Source organism: Populus nigra, chromosome 1 (genome assembly GCF_951802175.1).
Source record: "Populus nigra chromosome 1, ddPopNigr1.1, whole genome shotgun sequence".
Classification (NCBI taxonomy): Eukaryota; Viridiplantae; Streptophyta; class Magnoliopsida; order Malpighiales; family Salicaceae; genus Populus; species Populus nigra.
Genome location: NC_084852.1, coordinates 41,004,497 through 41,020,130, shown reverse-complemented (window position 1 = coordinate 41,020,130; position 15,634 = coordinate 41,004,497). Strand labels below are relative to the sequence as shown.

At 35.2% G+C, this 15,634-nt stretch overlaps 2 protein-coding genes across 2 annotated transcripts; both read left to right on the top strand.

The window, feature by feature from the left end:
- The first annotated feature begins 6,892 nt into the window (after nucleotides 1-6,892).
- Nucleotides 6,893-8,036, top strand: LOC133685149 (ethylene-responsive transcription factor ERF026-like). The gene has a single exon (XM_062106882.1). The coding sequence runs from the start codon at nucleotides 7,156-7,158 to the stop codon at nucleotides 7,687-7,689; it is 534 nt and encodes a 177-aa protein (XP_061962866.1). The 5' UTR covers nucleotides 6,893-7,155; the 3' UTR covers nucleotides 7,690-8,036.
- A 6,210-nt stretch (nucleotides 8,037-14,246) lies between these two features.
- On the top strand, nucleotides 14,247-15,505 carry LOC133704438 (dehydration-responsive element-binding protein 1E-like). The gene has a single exon (XM_062129263.1). It carries the CDS (start codon nucleotides 14,343-14,345, stop codon nucleotides 15,036-15,038), a length of 696 nt encoding a protein of 231 aa, XP_061985247.1. The 5' UTR covers nucleotides 14,247-14,342; the 3' UTR covers nucleotides 15,039-15,505.
- Nucleotides 15,506-15,634: the final 129 nt, after the last annotated feature.

Sequence of the window (15,634 nt, the reverse complement as noted above, 5' to 3'; positions counted from 1 at the left end):
CTGATCTTGTGGATGGCAGTGTATCTCCTCCATCAACATCTCTTTTAGATGGGACTACTAACCCAGCTTACACAGTGTGGTCAAAGAGAGACACATGTGTACTAAGTTGGCTATTAGCTTCTATTACAGAGAAGCTAGTCTCTACTACTTATGGAATGAAAACCTCGAAGCAAGTGTGGGATGCTCTTCACACTCGGTTTTCATCTACTTCCAGGTCTAGGATTGCTTTGTTAAAAAGGCAACTTCAGACCATCACTCAAGGCACTCGGTCTTGTAGTGAGTTTATGGAGGAAGCCAAGAATCTGGTTGATCAACTAGCGATTGCAGGGAAGGCTACAGATGATCAAGACCTGATTAGCTTTCTCTTGGGAGGACTTCGGCCGATTTTTACTCCATTCATCACCTCATTCAATTTTGCATGTCGAGACAAAGATTTATCCTTTGATGACTTCCAGGCTGAACTCTTAAGCTTTGAGACTCTCATTGATGCACAAAACAACTCAACGTCTGAACAACACTATGCTTTTGCAATCACACATAAAAAGAAACCACCATTTATGTCAAGGAAGCCTAGGCCACCTACACTGACTCCAAAGCCGCAACTTCAGCAATCATCTTCCCATCCAAATAAAGGCAATCACTTTCCTCCTACAACTCGATCCAATGACAGGCCAACCTGTCAAATTTGTGATAAGAGAGGCCATATTGCCCTTGACTGCTATCATCGTTTTGACTTCTCTTATCAAGGAAGATTGCCACCTGCTGACCTTGCTGCAATGGCTGCTGAAAGTTCTTCCTCCTATGACCAGAATGTTTGGTATGCAGATAGTGGAGCCAATGCTCATATCACCGCACATGCAGCAAATTTAACAAACCAAATGTCCTACGAGGGTGCTGATACTGTCCAAGTTGGCAATGGTTCAGGTTTGGTTATCAAAAATACTGGTACTTCCACTCTGCATTTTGATCATGCCTCTTTCACGCTCAAACACATTCTTCATTGTCCAAATGCTTCTGCCAATCTTTTATCCATCAATCAGTTGTGCTTAGACAATGATTGTTATTTTGTGCTAACTGCTACTGATTTTTATGTGAAGGACAACAAGACGAATCGCATCCTGCTTCAAGGTCTGGTTGAAAACGGACTTTATCCATTTGCTGGACACCAGAGCTCATCAAATAAAATGCGTTGCTTCACTGCAAAACTAGGCATACAAACATCTTTGGAAACTTGGCATAATCGTCTTGGTCATCCTGCCAAGTCTACCTTGAATAGTTTGCGTCATTACTTACCTCTTTCTCATTCCTCAAATAAATTAGATTTTTGTCATTCTTGTCAATTAGGAAAAGCTACTAAACTGCCTTTTGTTGATTCTACCCGATACACTACAAAACCTTTACAGCTTATTCACACCGACGTATGGGTCTCTCCAATAACTTCAATTGGTGGTTGTCGCTACTATGTTATTTTTGTCGATGATTTTAGTAGGTTTACATGGATGTATCCCCTGCGCTTTAAGTCTGATGTCTTTAATATTTTTCAGCAATATAAAGCTCTTGTGGAAAATTTGTTCTCTTCTCAAATTCAACAACTCCAATCTGACAATGGAGGATAATATCTTTCCAATGATTTCAAATCTTTTTTAACAAAACATGGGATACACCATAGATTAGCCTGCCCCTACACTTCTTAGCAAAATGGACTTGTCGAAAGAAAGCATCGACACATTCAAGAAACTGGTTTAACATTATTAGCTAAAGCACACCTACCAAATAAATATTGGACTGATGCTTTTCTTACTGCAGTTTTTCTCATCAATCGTCTTCCAACAAAAGTCCTCCATAATCTATCTCCTTACTTTGTGCTTCATAAAAAAATGCCATCATATTCATCTCTAAGAACATTTGGATGCACCTGTTATCCTTACTTGCGACCATATGAAAACCACAAGTTATCTTTTCGCAGCAAACAATGTCTTTTTCTTGGGTATGCAACTCAACACAAAGGGTATAGATGCTTAGATTTGGACTCCGGCAGAATTTATATTTCCAGGCATGTAGTGTTTGATGAGAACTCCTTTCTAGCAAAGGATAACTGTTGCATTTCACCAGACCAACCAAGCACGATGTCGACAGGTTTGTTTCCTATCTCACATTCCATTCCACTCCATTTAAATCCCAGTTCAAATCTGATTGATCTTGCTTGTGAAAACAATACCTCATCTTCTCCATTTACTACCTCATCCTTGCCTAATAATGATTCTGTAGCTTTACCTTTGTCTGTAAGCCCATCAGAGTCTAATATAGACATAAATTCTTATCCAGAACCTACCAATCATGATCCACAAGTACCTCCCCTTGAGCAACCAACAAGAACTATCCTCACTCGGTCCAAAACAGGGAATTCAAAACCAAAAGACTTTTCTGGATTCCAAATGTTTTATTCCACTCATCATCCTTTTCGTTGTTTGATTAGTATCTTAACAGAATCCGAGCCAACTTGCTATACACAAGCAGTAACACGACTTGAATGGAGACAAGCAATGGGATGTGAATTTGATGCTTTGATGGAAAATGGGACGTGGTCTCTCTGTCCAAGACCACCCGACAAACATGTAGTGAGGAATAAATGGGTTTTCAAGATTAAACGACACCCGGATGGTAGCATTGAACGCTACAAAGCACGGCTTGTGGCAAAGGGCTTCGATCAAAAATCTGGAATTGATTACTTTGATACTTTTTCTCCGGTAGTTAAACCAACTACAGTTAGATTGGTTTTATCTATTGCAGTTCAATTCCATTGGCCTATACGACAATTAGATGTCTCTAATGCATTCTTACATGGCATACTTGATGAAGAGGTGTATATGGAACAACCTCAAGGATTCATTGATGAAAGTCAGCATGATCTCGTGTGTCGTCTTCATAAGTCTCTCTATGGTCTTAAACAAGCTCCAAGAGCTTGGTTTCGGAGGTTATCTCAACAATTATTAGAACTTGGCTTTGAGGAATCCAAGGTTGATTATTCATTGTTTACACTTTGCACTAACACATTGAAAATTTTTGTGTTAGTATATGTAGATGACATCATTGTCACTGGATCAAGCCATTCTGCCATCGTATCTTTTATTGACAGCTTGAAAGACCAATTCCATATTCGAGATCTTGGACAGTTAAGTTATTTTCTTGGAATTGAAGCCCAGCGTAACAATGAAGGCCTTCATCTTAGGCAAGCAAAATACATCTCAGATCTTCTTGACAGCACCAAAATGCAAGGAGCAAAACCACTCGCATGTCCAACGACTTCAGGAATGAAGTTATCTTTGTATGATGGCACACTTTTACCAGACCCTACTGAATACAGGCGTGTGGTGGGTGCATTACAATATTGCACCATTTCACGTCCTGATATTTCCTATGCAGTAAATCAGTTATGTCAATTTATGCATAATCCACGAGATACTCATTGGATGGCAGTCAAAAGGGTTCTTCGCTATTTAAAAGGTACAGTGGATTATGGCCTTTATTATGCCCCTTCTACAGTTGACATTCATGTTTTTTGTGACTCGGATTGGGCTGGTAACCCGGATGATAGAAGAAGCACAAGTGGATTCAGTATTTTTCTCGGGAAAAATTTAATATCATGGTGTGCCAAGAAACAAGGAGTTGTCTCACGTTCAAGTACAGAAGCAGAATACCGAAGCATGGCTTTAGCCACAGCCGAAGCTTACTGGATAAGAATGTTAATCAAGGAGTTCCAACTGTATCTTTACTCGCCTCCAATTCTTTGGTGTGACAACATTGGAGCACTAGCATTAGCCTCAAATCCTGTTTTTCATGCTAGAACCAAGCACGTGGAAATTGATTATCATTTCATGAGAGAAAAGGTAGTTAATAAAGATATTTTAGTTAAGCACATCTCCACGAAAGACCAGTTAGCTGACATATTTACCAAGGGACAAACAGCAACTCGATTTCAATTTTTGAGGTCCAAACTCATGGTTCGTCAACTTCCCATCAGTTTGCAGGAGGGTGTTAGAGTATGCAATAACTCAGTCAAATATCTGTTAAGAGAATCAAGGGAGAAGTTGAAGAAATCAGATCAGGATGACAACTGTGCAACAAACAAATCACCTCCAGATTTTTCTCACTCTGTTGTGATTAAAACAACAGATTAATGTTAGCTGTAAATCCTTTATTTGTATTCCTTGATTTTCTATAATTGGTTACATGTAATACTCTATAAATACGTTGAATAAAAAGTAAATGGTAGGCAAGCCAACAAGTTCAAACTCTCTCAGTCTTTTCTATTTCCTCTGTTTATTTTCGTTTTACAGTTCTTTGCTTGGTAAGTTAACTTTTTGACACCCTGTTGAAATTTCAAATAGTATCAATTTCTTGCTTAATTTTCATAATTTTTTTCTAATAGGTATTAGCTTTTATATATATTATTCGCTGTTGTCAATTTTTTATAAATTACGCCCACGAATCAACCTATTGGACTTTCTGCTCCTTTTCTTTTTTGTTATAAATCATTAACATTAATTAAGATTTAATAAAATATAAACCAACTTGTCTAATAAGATCAATAATCAAAAGATATTTAGATTGTAAAACGGTGGAATCGCGGAGAAAAAAAGGACCCACACTACCGGTTCCTTGACATGCGAAGCTACCAAAACGTTTTACATTTTAAGATTTTTAATTTGGTTCTCGAAGTAACATGAGTGCAACTCGTTACTCTAAAAATGAATACATATATAACCTTTTTTTTCCTTACAAATATGGATTGCGTTTGTATCGATGCTATTTAAAAAAAAAAAACATATGTTTCGGATACATCGAAATGTTCTCGAGAACCTCAAATCTGAAATGGAAGATGGAAGCTCTGTGTTAAAGCTACTGTTCAAGAGGCAAAGGGGAAAATGATTAAGGATTCTTTGAACGGAAGTGACCCAAAACTACAAAAACATGTGTGACAGAGAAGGTACTGGTGGGCTGATGACCCTGCATGAAATGTTGGAGCTCCTTGTTGGCCAGATATTGTCCAGAGGAATAATATATCGGCCGCCTAACCAATCAAGTTTTGATTGGAAAGCCCACCATGTAGTAAGAAAAACATCCTTACATTGGTTGGTGGCTGTACACGTTTTAGTTGGAATAAAAAACATGAAAACAAAGAGTTCCCAAAGGAATCAAGATACACTAAGAATCATTTCTAATGTGACATGATGAGAAAACGCGGTCTGTAACCTTCCTTTTATTATTATATGTTGCAAAAAAAAAAAAACATTGAACGAGGCGCTATTGTATAATGCTTCGATCCATTAGAAAGAGTTGTTGATTAGTTCATAATAATCTAATTCACTCATAACTGCAGTATGATTAGATGTTCGTATATAAGATCAGGTTTTGTTATAAATTTTATGTTTACTGAGGATGGAGATCACAAAGTGTCAATTGACATATGATTTTTCTATTGGTAAAATATCCTCAGTAAATCTATCATTATATTTATTATCAATAAACTCATTGATATTAATAATCTAGTTATACTACCAGATACACCAGTTTTACCAATAAAAATTTATATTGGTATTTACATTTATAGTCCGTCGATATATATATTAATGACAAGTTTATAGACAGAAATAGTCCATCGAAAAAACTCTCGTCTATAATTAATGGTCTGTCAATGAGTTCGTTGATAATAAATATACCGATAGATTTACTGACGGACAAAGTGTGCAAAAACAATTTACCCGTTTCATTCTATTAGTATATATCTCTATCGGTAAATTTAACATTTCACCAACAGGAAAATCATATGTAATATCATCAATGTTTTATTTGTTCTTCGGTATATCCATCAATAAATATAACACTGACAAAATATCATCTGTAATTATGTCAGTAAGTTAACAGTAATAATGGTATATACAGTCTTTCATTTCCGGCTCTCTCTTGAATATAACGACAAAGTTATTTCGATAGTAACCCTGTCATGATCAATTCATGGATTAGAATTATAATACATGAATTGAATGCATTCTAGAGCTTAATTTCTAAAATTATTTTCAATCAAGTCATATTTGATTAATTATCCCAATTTAATTTATGACTAACGGTTCTTGATGTGTGTGACCAATTAGATTCCTAATATGTTGGCCTAAATATAAATTATAATTCAAAAAATAGAATTAAATAAATCAAACAATTTAATTTATTATTGATTCAATAATTTATTAATTTATATTTGAAGATCAACCGCATCGTCTAACAACGTGTCATGAACCTCAAAATATTAAAAAAATCATAAGTGGTTGGACTTAATTTTTTAATGATCGGCTTCTCAGTGTAATTATTATCCATTCTTCAATAATATTTCAATTTAAATATTTTAGCATAAAATATATTTATCATATTAAATTATATTTATTCATAATATTATAATCATTAATCCTTTAAATAAAATTAAAAACTCTTTTCAAATACCATTTTACCACTTAACTCCCAGTCATCAGATTCATAAAACCAGTAAAGAAGATATTGAGAGAAAACGTTGATGGTTTTGGCACTACTATGAGAGAGGAGCAGAGACCAGCTAAGTGCTAGCTAGGCGGCCGTAATGCGTGTGCGCCGCCCATTATTTATCAAAACTCTCCATTTGGCAAAAGAAGTAGCAGACTACGTACTAGTAGCCTCAGCTAGACTATCACTTTCCACTTTAATCTTTCTAAGACTAAAACCCTAGCTATCAACAACCAGCATTACACACTGAAGGACAACGATTTTTAGTTGACCCCCCACGAAATCCCCACGCATTAACGTTTTTACAACTCAAATCTACGCGAAATCACACGTATATATTCTTTCTTCCTTGTAGCAAGGACCCTATCTACCCATAACCTCTAAATTCATCTTCTTCTAGACCTTTTTCCTTCACATATAGATATATTTATATATCCTCTGCCAATATTAATGTGCCCCAAATAAACCAAACTCACCCACCGTTAGCATTACATTTTGACCCTAATTCTCCTATACTAGTGAACCCACTTGACCCTATATTGTCACAATCTATCCCTATACAACACATGTGAAAAATATCCATCTCCAAAAGATCTTCCTCCTCAGCATTCTAAACCCACCACCATGGCCACGACTTCTTCTAACTCCAAAAGGCACCCAATGTATCATGGAATCCGGTGCCGCGGTGGTAAATGGGTGTCTGAAATCCGGGAGCCACGCAAAACCACTCGTATATGGCTTGGCACATTCCCAAAGCCGGAGATGGCGGCAGCAGCCTATGATGTTGCAGCCCTGGCCCTAAAAGGTAATGTTGCAGTTCTTAACTTCCCAAGTTCTGTTGGGATCTATCCAGTGCCTGCTACGGCATCATCCACTGATATTCGCAATGCAGCTGCTGCTGCTGCTGCATTAAAAAAGGCTGAACTGAGCTACAATGAAGCGTTAGTTGATCAACCTAGAAATGACCATAATGCCATTGGTGCGTATTTGGCATCAAGCGGAGAAGAATTTGTTGATGAGGAGGCACTGTTTGATATGCCAAATTTGCTGGTGGACATGGCAGGAGGAATGCTGCTTTCGCCACCAAGAATAACCTCGCCACCGTCTGATGATTCACAGGGAAATTCTGATGGAGAAAGTCTGTGGAGCTATTTTTAATATTGATCTTTACAACTTCATGAATGGATTAACAGCATAAAGAAAGAAACAAGAGGATACGGAAGTCATTACTGTGACCTTTTTTTTCTTTTTTGGACGATTTTTCCTGTCCTGAAGTAAGAACTGAGCAATAAGAAAATGATGGAGGTTAGGATGTGAAACGAAAACAGGATAAAAATAAATAAATCAAAGAGCACTGAACCAGTGATCACGTACGTAGTGAGTTTTTGAGTTTGAGACGGAGAACAGCAAGTTAGGGTTGCATTTCTTTCCATGTGAGTGCATTGTACAATAGTCTAGCTAGCTTGTAATTAATATATTTTTTGGCTTTGCTTTTTAAGATTGTATGCGATGATGTTCACTAACTTTCTTGTCTCTTCTTTCTCATTAATTTCGTCGTCCTGCCTTTCCTTTTCTTTTTTGAATTTCTTCTCGTTTAGAGTTAATGAGATGGACCACAGTTTCTTTTATTTATTTCCTCCGATGAAAAGGAACTTATTATGTTGAGACAAATTAACTAAGCTGCTTTAATTGTAAATCAATTAGAGCCCGTTTGGTAATACATCAATTTTCATGTTTTTAGTTAAAAAAATTAAAAAAAAAAACATATACATTGTATTCCAAAATACACACTAATAAATACACCCTTTAATCATTGAGCCTGTAATGAGATTTATATTTGTGATTTCTACGTCCTGCACTCTTAATAGATTAAAAAAAAAACCTAAGGGCCTATCTGAAAGCTTTAAGAAAGATGGGGACTAATTAGAACTATCTTAAGCACATTTTTTAATGAAAGAACTTGAATTGACTGAGACACCTTTAACACGTATTGAAGGGAAAAGATTTGACACCTCTAGTGGTCACACGCGTCATGAGGGCCCACAAGACTTTTTCGCCTCTTTAAGGAGACAAACATCTCTTGTCATATCTAGTGGGCCCTGAGATAGATGTGTGTGCAACACTCACAATCCTGCTTATTGGAACACTTGTAAAGTGTTGACCTCATTGTGCAATTATCTTGTGTGCTATTTTTACTCCTTCATCTCAATTTAAAATTTTAAATTATTATATGCGACTGCAATAATAATTTTATATTATCAGGTTTATATTAATTTATATTTAATTTTTATCAAGTTTGAATTAGTAGAATAGAAAAATTTAAACTTGTGGTTGTTTAGCCAATGAAAATCTTAATATCATATTAAAAAAATTATTTTGATTTAAAATTTTAAATTATTAAATAAAAATTTAAAAATAGTTTTATATTACTTTCTGCAATACAAAATGCTAATGTTCTTAATTTCACTATTAATTCTAATTTAATAACAATTTCACATAGGTGACATAGTACCCGATAAGATGCTTCTTCAAGCCATAACCATCATTTAATTAATTTTAGAGTCAAATATTCAAAGTAATTCAAAAAATAGTGTTTGTATCACTTGTATGGCATACCTAGGCTCTAATGAAACCCTAATTAGTTTTGTTTACAGCTAATTAAGTGTTTTGGCGATTCTTTTCTTGCTAACTAACAACAAGGGGGGGTCTCTTACACAAATTTAAAAGAGAAATCAATAGAGTGGTTGTGAGTCGGCCATGGAATCCAAAAGGGTGCCTTCAATTGTTGAGAAAAGTCGTAGTAATTAATCTGGCTAGGCATGTTTTACTCATGATCAAATCGAAGAGAAACGAACAATATTTTAATTTCGTGGCGCTGAACATATATCTGAATGAGCAGATATATGACACAGAAATTAAAAGGAGCCGAAATTCCCCCTATATCTTTGAATGAGCAGGAGTTAGGTTTGACAAAAGGCAAGACAAGACATGGCCGACATTGCATCCTTTGCTGTCTTCTCTTCACTTTCATGGCCTGGTTGGTGATGCGTCTCTCTCTTCGTCCTTCTGTCTCTCGAGCACATTCAGTGCAATACGCGTGCAAGATTACAAACACACACACACACACACAATGAATTCAGTCACAAAACCTTGATCAAAACATTGCTGTATGTTTTGGTGATACTCTCTAGCCGACTAGACTCTGTGAAAACATATCAAAATTAACTGGACAAAACATTTTTTAATCCTATAGATGCAGCAGTTCATTTTTCAATAACCCAATTAAGATCCAGTTAGAAAAAATATTTTTAGTCTCCAATCATTAAAACTGACCAAACCCTAATTACCATTAAAAAAATACCAAGTGCGTGCTATGTTCTTTCAGCATGCACAGTGAGTCCTTTCTTTGACTTGCTTTAATTAGGTTTCTATAGTATTAGTATTGTGATAGTGTTTACTCCAAATTATTTTTATATTGCAATAGGGCATACCTGATAGAGATCTGATTAGGGAAACTGAACAAATAATTAATCATGGCCATTCCATTTTGGGTAACGTGGAAACTTAGCTACCAACTAATATTATATTAGCAATATATAAGAAGGTACAATTAACCTGATTGGTTCGGTTCTCAAAAGAAGAGGAGGGGACAAGGATCCAATGTGGTAGACACAAAATCTTATATCTTTTTGGTCTTGTTCTTTATTTTTGTAATAAATAAAAAAAGAAAAAAGGAAACCTTCTTGCTCTTTTCCCGATCGGCCCCCCTCTGCAGAACAATAGCTAGGGTTTCTTGAACTCAGAGTTAGTGGTCCACCAAAGATGTGCCTCCCATTGTTACTAATATCATTATGCTCTTTTGGTTTGTTAGTTATGATGATCGTTCCTTCTTTATCTTTATCTTTTATTTTCTACTTGTTAATTGTCCATGATGATGGATTTAAGTCACTTTTTGAACTTCAATTTGACAGTCCATGACCCCAGCCAGGTCTAGAATGAAGATTTGACGTGAATTTCTGTTTTTTTACAGCATTGCAATCCACATCTCCAGCTATGCATAAAGAATTGTATATTCCTATGATTGTCTGTATTTTTCCCAGTTTGCATTATCGTGTTCGTTTTTTCACAAACTTCTAGCTCCTCTCGATCCCCTTTTCCATGAGAGTGTATAATTGAGTCATAACTATCGCATTACATCGATACAATACACCTTTTAAAGCTAACTTCTAATTGATGAGTTCCTTGGAGTACTATAAAATTACAAAAATCTTGAAAAATCCCTCCAATACTATAATAAACCCTTTTTGTTTCTAAAATATCGTCAATTAATATTGAAAAAAATAGTTATCTTAAAAAATTAATTAAGCAATTAAAGAAAGAATATAAAAAATAGACATGATTATAATTTTTGTTTCAGTAGATGAGAAGTATCAAATTCACTATTTAATTTTGGTCAATTTTAAATTTTTTTTTATTCTTTCTCTAATTTATCAATTTTTGTAAATAGTAATTAAGGAAATTTTCGGTATAAAAAATATTTTTGTAGAATCTTTTGGATGACCTCTGTAATCTTATATTTAATTAAGATATTATCTTAAAGAAACTATTATAATTTATTATATATTCTTAAATTCACTAACTTGAACACAATTCCGATTGCATTCATATATATATATATATAGAAATGCATACGAATGGCTTGGGATTTGCTTGGTATTATAAAATAATAGTATTAGTAAATTAATTAACAATGTTTGTGTTTTTATAAAAACGGTAATTAAACTGAAAAATACCCACAATAAAACCACTTTGCTTTTTTAAAAGCAGTCCTGCATGCTTTAATTCAAAGCAAAGCAGTTTAAAACAAAAAAGGAATTAAAGACTATTACTTTAAAATAAGCTCTTGATCTCTTTGATCTCCAAGCTCCTTGTATAGAGATATAATAACTATTGGCCTGAAGAAAGTGATATGGTGTATCTAATTTTAACAGCTCATGAACCTTATAATTTAATAAATTATAATCATGATTTATTCCTGAGGAACACCTCCAGGTATGTGTGTGTGTGTGTGTGTGATTTGCGCGGTCTTAAAATTGCTTTAAACATCCATCGAGCCCAAGCTAAGTTATAGGCCTAATCTAGTAATTCAACCTCTGAGTTCGGAAACATCACGCGAAGGCGCAGTCCACTTGCTAGCCCGCAGTCCACTTGCTAGCCTGCAGTCCACTTGGTAGCCCGCAGTCCGTAGGCCCTTTCCAGTCGCGCTGTCCAGTCTAGAATCAAGATGTTTCCTTCCACTTTCCTTGGTGATTTCTACGAGCTTTCCAGATTCTTGTTAACTACGGCGGAGCGAGGAGTCAAGATTTAAATTTTATGTTTTATTTTTTTTAAGAGTTACAAATGTAAAATACATATACATCCCTAGAAAAATCTACATTTTCTCAGGAACCCGGGCTCCCCATGTCTCAGCCCTTGGTTACGTCATTATTTATCCACCTGGAAATGAGTGGCTGAATTAATGTTAATGTGAAATAAAATAAAAATAGTATTAGATAATTCGGGTCTTATAATTGTATATCATTCTCAAATTCTCATATCATGTAAAATAAAACTGGACTAGAAAATGCCAGCGCTATTCAACATTAAAAAATAAATGTTTAGTTCACTTAATAACATCATTAAATTTGATTAAACCCATGAATTTTTAAATCTTCTAACTTATTAGATTTTTCTAGCCTGATTTCATATCATTTAAAAAATAATATATAATTAAATCAATCTGAATTAATGCATCGAATTGTAATCACTTACGTACCTCGTACCTCGTGATGTAAGTACGATTGAGCTTATTCATGGTTGCCTGGAAATCTTTGGAGTGAACACCATAAACGAAAGCTTAATTTCAAGATTAAATAAAACGAATACAATCAAAAGGAATCACAAATTAAAAGGAACATCCGGCAAAGGAGGCGAGCCATTAATTGTATTTTGTAAAGGAGGGTAGTGGAATAACTAATATATTGAAGCATAAGCATCTAATTCTAAGGGCAGTGTCCCTGTGCTGATCCTCAAGTTGTAGTTAGAGATTGAAGAAACAAGAGCCTTTTGGTACTTGAAAATTGAAATGGCAATCATATTTATTTGTCGATTTTCTGTCTTCTCTCTTTCTCACACCTCAACACTAAACAATAAACAAAGATTTTTTGAGACTAAAAATAAAATTTCAATTTGTTTTACACTTTTATCTCTTTGTTGAATTTTTTCTTTCTTTAAATTTCAGAAATTGATTATTAATTTGGTCATAAGAGTTTGTGATTGAAAAGGAAATTGAGAATGAAATTTGAAAAAAAAAATACGTGGATTGTGACTGTGAAAAGCCTTATAGTAAATTTAATTTGTAATTGTAATTTGAGAGTGTAATTGGAACAAGTGTTAACCCCGTTGAAACTCATGCACGTAGCTGGTTTCAATCTTCAAGACTCCAGCACGTACGATGGCCACACTGGGCAGACGCAGAGTCCACACACACTCCATTGTGAAGACTAACAACAACCTAGAAGGAACAATATCGCTGGTCGAGGCGGAGTCCTTGTCTTCGACTAATGGTATTAAAATTCAGCCATCACTGTCGTTTATCAGCAGCCCTCGTTTATTAATGCAAGGGATAAGAAGGGGTGGTACTTGGTAGCCTTGCAAGTTTTTTTCTTTCCTTTTCTTAATGTACTCATGTACGTTTAACATTATCTAATATATTTTAAAAAACTTCGTGCGATAACACAGCTCTTTTATTGTTCATGGTGATAGTGAATGAGGGCACATTTTCATCTTTTTTTATTTAATATTTATTTGATTTTGAATTTATTTTTATAAGTATCACAGTTTTAAAAAATAATATTTTAAACCTGGTATATTCCATCATTCGAATCATAAATTTAATAGATCAAATAATAAAACTAAAGTCGATTTAATATATTAATATCTTTATATTAAAATAAAAATGTTTAATTATGTCATTGTAAATACTAAAATTGATATCTTTATATTAAAACTAAAGTTAACTTAAGTTAATTTAATTATGTCTTCTTAATATTTGTTTGAAAAGTATTATTTTAAAATTTTTTCATTTAAATAATATTTTTAGCATTTGTGAGTAACTTTTAAAAATATCAAATCAATCATGTCATTGTAAATCAACAAACATATATTTCAATTGTTTTTACTAGAAAATATATTAACATCTCTAATAATTATAACTAAATAACCAATGCATTAAATTAATTTGACTCGCGGCATAACGAGTGAGAACACGTAGTGTGAACTAATAGAAGTGAAGGCCCACAAACATTTGACGACACCCTTTTGAATGCATGAAATTAAAAGAAGGAACTGGTCACCACAGGGAGAAAGGAAACATCAACGGATAAGATATTAAAAAAGGACACGTGGGGCTTCAGCAGTGAAACAAGTCATCAAACACGTGCCGTTGTTGAAGAAGTTCAAGGAAATGTTACTTCGTCGTCGAGGAGGCATACGACCCCACATGACACACGTGGTTAACACATTATCTGCTCAGCTAAGTAAAATAGGACCCACCAAGACGAGTCAAAGTGTGAACTGATCCCGTGTTCGTGTTCACCTCGTATCCTCATCCACAAAGATCCTAAGCATATATAGCAGCACACAATCTCACTTCCGTTAGTTAAAAAAGAGCAAGCCGGAATCTCAACACCCTCACAAGTCATTCATTATCCGTGCCCAAAAGTTTAAAGAGGACCCATAAACCCTATACAAACATCACTAGTTCTTAAACAATGGTCATGGGAGGATCAAATTCCTTCTCACCTGACAAGCAAGAATCATCTTTATCATCTTTACTATCCGATAGTAGCGGTTCTCAGCAGGACTCGCCCAGTTCGAACGAGAAAGTCTTACTAGCAACAAGTCGTCCGAAAAAGCGTGCAGGGCGGAGGATATTCAAGGAGACTCGTCATCCAATCTTTAGAGGTGTTAGGAAGAGGAATGGCGATAAATGGGTTTGCGAATTGCGTGAACCAAATAAGAAGTCACGTATTTGGCTAGGCACATATCCTACACCCGAAATGGCAGCCCGGGCACATGATGTAGCTGCTTTGGCATTTAGGGGAAAATCAGCTTGCCTTAATTTTGCGGACTCGGCATGGAGGTTGCCTGCGCCGATTTCAAATGAGGCTAAGGACATCAGGAGGGCAGCAAGTGAGGCAGCAGAGTTGTTTAGGACTTCAGACCTTGGTGGTCAAGTGATGGAAGATTTCAGGAGGGAGGACCGTGGTGAAGTTTGTTGTAGTACTAATGATGACATAAGAGATTTGCCATCTGAAAATGTGGGGTATATAGACGAAGAGGCAGAATTTAACATGCCAGGGTTGCTTGCTAATATGGCAGAAGGCCTTCTACTCTCTCCTCCACATTATACTGGGGACTGGAATGATGGGGAAATTGATGCTGATTGGTCGTTGTGGAGTAGTTAATTTGACGTGTCAGGGTTTTGTGGATTTTTCTCTTCTAGCTAGTTACAGAAATTCAAATTTTTTGGAAAATGTTTGATCGGAGGAATTAATGTCATGGGATAAATTGTGTGTGTGTGTGTGTGTATATATAGAAAACAAGCTGACAGGCTCGATGGCTATTAAACATCAGAGCATGTCTTGATATATTGGGCAGAGTGCAACTTCTTGATGTATAAGCTTAACATTCAAGAAATTCAGAACGAGTCGCTGAGATAGGTGGACAGAAGAATAACATTGCGAAGAACTGATAGTTCTCTCTCTTGTTTATCGACCTAGCAAGCTATGTAAAACATTTTGGATTTTCGCTCAGGTACTCTGCCAATCAACAGCCGACAAAGAGATGTCGTGGTCACGAAAGTAAAGTCTGTTCTAACATAGATAACAATGTTTAGTTTGGTAGATTATTAATGAAAATAAGTTCTCGCTTACCTCTCAGTTTAATTAGAATTAAAGATATTTGAAAGTTTTTTTTTCATTAATAATAAATGAAGAACAAATAAATCACTCTTTTTATAAATTTAGAGGAATTATTGCTATTTGAAGAGATGATGGACATA

Coding starts and splice junctions, on each gene's coding strand:
- LOC133685149 (XM_062106882.1), top strand. CDS start 7,156: ATGGCCACGACTTCTTCTAACTCCAAAAGGCACCCAATGTATCATGGA.
- LOC133704438 (XM_062129263.1), top strand. CDS start 14,343: ATGGTCATGGGAGGATCAAATTCCTTCTCACCTGACAAGCAAGAATCA.